The following is a 7,802-nucleotide window of genomic DNA, read 5'->3' on the forward strand; positions in this document are numbered from 1 at the left end:
CGGTTGGACATTTTCGGTCATAAATTGCCCCGTGAGCACCCTCATTCACTCCACAGCACGAATCGTATTAACCGAGCTTCCTCAAAATGGTAACAAACTGGCGATATCACTATTTTGACTACTTTTACACGGAGCCTCCGCACGCACGTCTTCACACGGCAAAGCACATCCGGAAGTCCCCCTCTTCCGGTATGATAAAACTCGCCAGCAGCAGACCAGGGAGGAGGCTCCTATCGCAGACCTGTCTCATCCGGACAGCGCGTCGCCGCACAGTCCCGCCCTACTCCACACCTGAACACGGCCTCCCTCGTCTCACCGTCAGATGCAGGCAGAAGGGCATCCCTGCCCTGTTGTGCATTGCGGCCATCACCACCCACTGTTGCCGTTGGGACTGGATCGCCGAACGACTCGCGGCACCCCACAGTCAGGCAGCAGTTCGTTCCACACACGTGCGGGCTTGCACGCGTTCCTATTTCTCCTGCTCACCCTTCGTGCGTCGCTCCTTTTTTCCTGTCTCTGCGCTTACTATCCCCTTTAACAGGTCAACCTGGCGGCTGATAGGCCACCTTGGGGAACGCCCCCACCTCACAGGTGCCTACAATTGTCTGTTTAGTCCACAGTGGATTAAAGGGACATGGTACAACATTAACACACATAATATAAATATGAGGATAAAACCATGCAGTATAAATATCAATAAACAAACATGCAATATAAATATCACAATAAAATCATGCAAATAAAATCAACACTATGTACCAATACACAGATTGATAAAACATAAAAACACAAATTTCCACTGTGTGACATCATGACATGAATAAAATTGTAATTTTATTTAAATAAAATTTTTATTTTATTTATGTAATTAACACATTTTGAACTCTTAAAGAAATATAACAAAAGGAAAGAACCCAGTTGAACTAAAATGATCCATGTAGCAAACAAAAACTGTTGTGAGCCGCCACCCTTATATCGTCGTTGGGCTTTTGGAGCCTTGACCTGACTTTTAAAAAAATAATTGGAAAAAAAGCACTATGCTGCTAAAAATTAAAAAACAGATATTTGCAAAATTCTGCGTAAATATGTATTTCACCTGGTTAATGTGTGTGGCGGGGCGTGGTCTGCAGCGCTGCTGCAGGAGAGGCGGACGCACCTGAGCGGCACCCGCAATCACGCCTCGCCGCCTTAACGTCTGTGCCATTTATGCTGTTTTGTTGTTGTTGGTGTACGTCGGGCTGTGAGCTGAAAAGCTACAGCCGGCTGTACAGCAACTGTGTGTGAAAAGTGGTCAATAATGAGATGCTGAAAAACATGTTCATGGAAACATCGTGGAGTCTGCCGTGGTATGTTTACAATGGGACTTCTGCTCCTGAACCTCTGTGCACAGCGTCTGCAAATCGGGGCTGTACGAAGTCACTTTCATCTTTATGCAGGACTGTAAGCTGTCGTCTGTGAGGCGCAGCGGTGTTTGTTTTTAACATAATTCACGGTGGAGAATAGCTGCTGACATAATGTGGATCCGAAGATCCATAATTGGCCTACCTGGGGTTGAAAGTCTGGATAAATGCATGGCGTTTAGGCGGGTACACCGGCTTCCGCGAGTGTGACGCTTATTTTGAGTGATCAAAAAATAAAAGAATATAATTTTATGTTTGTATTTCAATATCACAATAATCTTCCAATTTAGAACTACAAGTTAAAAAAGAACTAACATGAATAAAATACACTTCAGCTAATTACTTAAAAAAACAAAAACAAATTTATTTTCCCAAGCCACACGGAGCCGCACTAAAAGGACTAAAGAGCCGCATGAGGCTCCGGAGCCGCAGGTTGCCGACCACTGGTCTATCTGGTGTCCCAACTACAAACACGTGGTTAAACCTGAAGTTACCTCACTGTAGGTTTGCTTATAATAATCAGTCCGCTGTAACTGTATGCCAGGCGTTTATTAGCAGCCAACATGAACGTTGTACACTCGTAACAGGAAGTACACATAACCCCCAGAGAGAACCACAGCGACACCTGCTGGAACTCTCCGTAACAGCAGCAACAGGAGGCAGTATGGACAACCATAACATTGCTGTTATCTACACTCACTAAACCTCAAAGCCTGCATCACAGTGAAGGCTTTTCAGCACATGCAACATGGACTTTACTTTCTTTACTTTTGGGAGTTTAAATGTTCATTTTCAAAATTTAAATCCTCTGGCCATAGTGTTATCACGCTTGTTTAATATACTCTTACAATTAATAATACCAAAAGACATGAAAAATATTTTCTTAAAATTTTATTCTTGTTATTTTAAAAATATCTCTAAATTTCCAGTGGAGACAATTTAGAGAATTTTTATGTTTTACAAGAAATTTAATTCAGTCCAAATGAGTTCCAATTGAGGGCCAATTCACAATAACACAGTGCTTAACAAAGTTAGTTGAACATCACCTAATGTAAGAATTTGGGGTGTTCTTATTTCTATGACAGGTGATGTAATAAATTTGTTAAGCACTGTATATGTAGAGTAAAAACCCTACAATATAAGAGAAGAAAAACCCCAACAATCAGATGATCCCCTTTGAGCAAGCACTTGGCAACAGTGGAGAGGAAAAACTCCCTTTTAACAGGAAGAAACCTCTGGCAGAGCCAGGCTCAGGGAGGGGCAAGCCCTCTGCCACGGCTGGTTGGGGGTGAGGTGAATCAGACTGTAAACATCTTAATCAGACATGTCTTACCTGGTAGGATGGACATTCGCTGGAGGAAAAAAATGGGTTAAATTGAAAAATTTTTCCAAGTACAATTATTTAAATATGTGTTGCAGTCTGATTCACTTTCACATTTTTCCTCTCTTTTCTTTTATAGATGGAGTTCGTGGGAAGCTAGTTATGCCAGCTTTCCATGAACTCGGAACTTGTACAGACAGGAATACTCACGATTGCCCCAGTTGTTCAACACATGCAGCGTAATGAAGCGAATGACGTCTACTTTGTCGTCCTGAGAGACAAAACAAAAACCAGATGGGTTAGTTGCATAATAGTTTTCTTGACTCTTGAAAGGATGGTAAATTTAGGAATACTGTGATTATTATGAGGGAGGATATACAGATAGCAAGGGGAGCTAACCTCTAAGTACTCTGGATAGAAAAGTCTATGTGCATGTGTATAATGGCACAGTGTACTCACGGGTATCCTGAATGTTTGGAGTGGATCTCCATTTTCATCATAGACGAATGTTCCCAGGTGGACACCACTGTCGTCTAATGCTCTCTTTCCCTGAAAAGACAGAAATAAATACAGATAAAGTTGTTCTCTATATACACATATGTAAAATGCAACAGTTGAACAGTGGTGCAGTGGAAATCTGTGACTTACAAACACTGAAAACATCCTGGGAGCACTGGAGACCTTTCCAGATGGTGACACCATCTTAGAAATGTGACCCAGTGTCACATGACTGATGGCGATGCTGTGTGACAGCTTAATTGTTAAATGTCCCTGGGAACCCGCAAAACTCCAACACACTGCTGGGAGCATGGGTGCTCGACCCTACAGAGAAAAGGAAACAAAAACAGAGTTCAGTTTGGACCGCTAGTGTTTGACTATTAAATCATGCAGATGTGTGAGATAGTATCTTGTTTTTTTGTGAAAGTAGATTATACCTGAATAACGACTCTTGAGCTTACACAGGGTGGTTTTGCGGGTATCAATGTAAGCCCCCACAGCTTCAATCCACCCTGTTCTGAAAGGTAGGATGCTGAAGACTGTTCTTTAACAATCTTTGCTCCTGTAGACAAAAACACAGAGTGAGAAAGGAATCGCAAAACAACAACAAAGAAATTCTTACGTGAATTCTGATCCGATTTCATGTCTTACCCAGTTCCTCCAGAGCAAAGTTGGGCATCCTGTCCCCAACTGGAAGAAGGAAGTCAATTCTTTTTCTTAAGTCCATTAACTCCCTTTGCAGCTCTTGTACCTTCCTTTCCACCTGTTCATGTCTATTCATTAAGTACTGCAAATGAGAAGAACCATTCGTGTTATAATATATATATATAATAATAAACTGTCATCTGATTAATTTTCAGGGAATATATTATGAGCTTCATATGTTTTTTATACCTCACTCATGAACGGGGTGGAAAAGTCCATTTTCAGCCCTCCAATACTGAAAATCAATCCTGGTGCATGAAGAGAAACACAGAATAAAAAGAGAAGCTTAATCCAGAAGAAAAGCACATAGTACTAGAAAGACTGTAATTGTTTGTGGAAGGAGATCATTTACCAAAACACAAGGCCAGCATGAGGACCAAAAGTCCCAATGCCTTGATGGCTCTAAAGAGACCTCTGCTGCTGCCACTACTGTAGTCAATAAAATCATCAGTGGTGTAGTCCACAGTGTCACGGTCATCGTAGTTGTAGTCCACAGTGTCACAGTCAACAGTGTTGTATTCAACTGTGTCTTGGTCAATATTGTCAGGGATTGGACGGGGCCGTCGCCTTTTGGAAACTCTGCACAGAAAAAACAAAATCATGTAAGAAAAAATGTACATGGAAGAATAAAATGGATTATGATTACAAAACCTGCATCTATGTCAGTGGATGACAACAAAGAACATGTAGACCAGCACTAACCTGTGTAAAGTCTCCTTGTAGGAGATTAACGGCTCTCCTTGGCCGTAATAGCCGTTAGACTGAAGTCTTTGGCTTCTTCTCAACATGGCTGTAAAATGAAAGGGAAACATGGGGTTAAGTGAGTCTCTAACACAAAGCTTATCAGACTTCATAACTATGATTTGAGCATGTTTCCATCAGAAGCAACTCTGTGCAAATCAGTGCAGATTATCTTAGATATAAACTTCACGGTGCCAGCTTGTTTTGTTTTTAATGAACAGAATTATATTTGAATCACACCCATACATGAAATGCGCTCTTAATACAGAATTTTATTTTTCCAGCGTCATATTGTTATGATTCATATCATAGCAACAGATCACAACATTTTCTTTTTTTTCTTGCAAAAAATCTCTTTCAAATGTCAGTTTGTTTGTTCACAATGTAGTTTTTAAAATTCAGAAAAAGAGGAAATCACCACAGCGGTAAAGAAAAGCTCAAAGCAACTAAATGAATTTGGCCCAAAATCCTATCAAAAGGTTTTAAGAATTAAAAACTCTTTGTTTTTATAGTTAATATACAAAAGGAAATCAATTTTTATCAGACAAGCTGCGTCTAACAGGTAAGCAGTAAAATCACCTTTACAGTAGAATGTAGCTACTAAAAAGTGCTTTTCTGACATAATCAACTGGATATCATTTTTAAAATGTTTAGATTTGAAACACATATATTAAAAGTAAGATGTGAAGCCAAAACATACTCTGTTTTTGTACTTGCTGATTTTTAGTCTAAAGATTGCACTTACCTTCACTTAAAACGAAAGTTGAAGAAACTGAATCGCTAAGTGTGTTTTTCCGTAAATTTGGACGTTTAGCGCTTCTCACTGAACTCATCTGAACCAGAAAATTTAGGTGCAGAAGAAAAATTTCAAACCGCAGCTTTTTCAGCGACGTTACAAACAGACACATGCACAAATCGAATATGACGCACGCGCGTTCCATAAGAGCAGCACTTCGTGTGCGCACGCGCAAAGGTGTGAGCGTAGATCTGTTTTGTTTTTTTTTAATGAAATTTGCTCGAAATTTACCTTTCCTTCTCAGTCCCTTTATAAACACCGCATCATATTGTCAAAATTCATACAGCACAACACATGCGCTCACGAGCCCATGTGCAAAGGTGTGTTGCAGTGAATGAAGGAAACTTTTCCATATTCACTGTCACTAATTTGTTTGATTTTGCTGTGAGAAAATTGTGACGTATATGAGAATGAGGGAAGACCACGGTCATTTAAATACGGTATTAAAGTGTAATGAAACTGTTTCTCAGAGGGAAAGCGTGGTTTTAGGAGACTCGAGCCAAACATTAGCGGGCATCATTCTAGCTTATAATCAACAACGGATCCAAAGGATCCGGGCTAGATGAGCTGGGAAGCGACCGATCCAAATCGGGTCCAGTCATGATCTGTTCCAAACTCGCTGTGCAAGTGGACTCCGATCCGGACCCGGGTCGCAGATCCGTTACAGAGCCTGTAATGTCTTATTTATTTTGGTAAAATACGTTACTTCTTTTAGGCCATCTAAAACATCTTTATTGTTGCAATTTCTGCTATCCTCTTTGCCAGATTACTCTTAAAAAACACTTTTTCTCATGGTTCTCCCTGTTTAGTTATAAGATTTTATGTTTCAAATTACCATAAAATCACAGCAGACAAAGGGTGAAAAAACAACAACATCTAAGCAAAGAGAAAGACTGCTTAGTCAGTCCAAATCAAAAGTTCAAGAGAAATGCTAGAGTCTAAAGCAAATAATCTTCTGTGTGAAGTTAGACAGGGAGTTCACTGAGCCCAGAAGATATGGGGAACAAGTCCAGGAAGGAATCAGTATCCGGCAGAGGTGTAGTTTCACATAAACACAAAGTGCAGTCAAATGGGTTACAGATTATGTTGAATCACTGTTAATATGATTGAGGAAAGGGTCAGAGATTTCAACAAATTCAAAAGTGTCAGCCAGATGATAGCGAACCTCTTCAATACACAAACGTGCAATCCTGTCACATAGCCAAACCCTAAACAAGGGTGATTGCAGGCTCTTTTAGCTACAATCATGCTGGCTTTCTGAAGGGGACGATGTTGTTATGTTTTAAAGAAATTTAATTCAGCCCAATTGAATTCATTTTAAGTAGGGGCAATTCACAATAACACTGTGCTTAACAAAATTAGCTTCATATGTTTTTCATACCTCACTCATGAACGGGGTGGGAAAGTCCATTTTCAGCCCTCCAGTACTGAAAATCAATCCTGGTGGATGAAGAGAAACACAGAATAAGAGAATATGAGATGCTTAATCCAGAAGAAAGTGTTGTAGTCAACTGTGTCGGGGCCAGAAAGGGGCCAGAGATGTCACCTTTTGAAAATATACATGTGTATTGCAGTTGTTGAAGAAAACTTTTCTACAATCATTCCTGTGTCCCAAGTTAAGTGTGTTTCAAATATTAATAAATATTGTTCTTTTCATAAAATGTGGTTATATTTGTTCAAATATTTAGGGTTTCTCAGAGGGAAAGTGTGATTTTAGGAGACTCGAGCCAAACATTAGCGGGCATCATCTAGCTTATAATCAACAACGGATCCAAAGGATCCGGGCTAGATGAGTTGGGAAGCGACCGATCCAAATCGATCCAAAGGTTGCCGGTTCGAGCCCCGGCTCCGACAGTCTCGGTCGTTGTGTCTTTGGGCAAGACACTTCACCTACCACGTACTGGTGATGGCCAGAGGGGCCGATGGTGCGATATGGCAGCCTCGCCTCTGTCAGTCTGCCCCAGGGCAGCTATGGCTAACTGTAGCTTGCCTGAGTGAATGAATAGTGGAATTGTAAAGTGCTTTGAGGGTCTTGAATAGCGCTATATAAATGCAATCCATTATTATTATTTAAACCAACTATTAAGTATTATTATTCATATTGCCGCATTCATTGACCTTGTTTATAGGTAATTTCATTGTTTAATCACGTTAAAATGTTCCTAATTTAATGTTTAAAAGCACTTGAAAATCCCATGTAAAATTAGGGCAACAAACTGTATTGTCATTACTGAAAATAGCCGTATTTTTATGAGAAAGTTATTTTCTGGTATTTTCTGGTATTATTTTGGCACCCCAGCTGCCGGAATATTACTGTTTTTTTGTTCAACGAGTCATTTAC

The 7,802-nt window shown here is 40.2% G+C and overlaps 1 protein-coding gene across 1 annotated transcript; it reads right to left on the reverse strand.

Moving 5' to 3' along the window:
• Positions 1 to 3,475: 3,475 nt before the first annotated feature.
• LOC113015696 (uncharacterized) lies at positions 3,476 to 5,448 on the reverse strand. Its single transcript, XM_026157835.1, has 7 exons — positions 5,411 to 5,448; positions 4,627 to 4,714; positions 4,277 to 4,503; positions 4,114 to 4,172; positions 3,871 to 4,006; positions 3,657 to 3,731; positions 3,476 to 3,543 (listed from the first exon to the last, which is right to left on the reverse strand). The coding sequence occupies exons 2-7, from the start codon at positions 4,710 to 4,712 to the stop codon at positions 3,476 to 3,478; spliced, it is 651 nt and encodes a 216-aa protein (XP_026013620.1). The 5' UTR covers positions 4,713 to 4,714; positions 5,411 to 5,448.
• Between the last annotated feature and the right edge of the window lie 2,354 nt (positions 5,449 to 7,802).

Source organism: Astatotilapia calliptera, chromosome 3, assembly GCF_900246225.1.
Source record: "Astatotilapia calliptera chromosome 3, fAstCal1.2, whole genome shotgun sequence".
Taxonomy (NCBI): Eukaryota; Metazoa; Chordata; class Actinopteri; order Cichliformes; family Cichlidae; genus Astatotilapia; species Astatotilapia calliptera.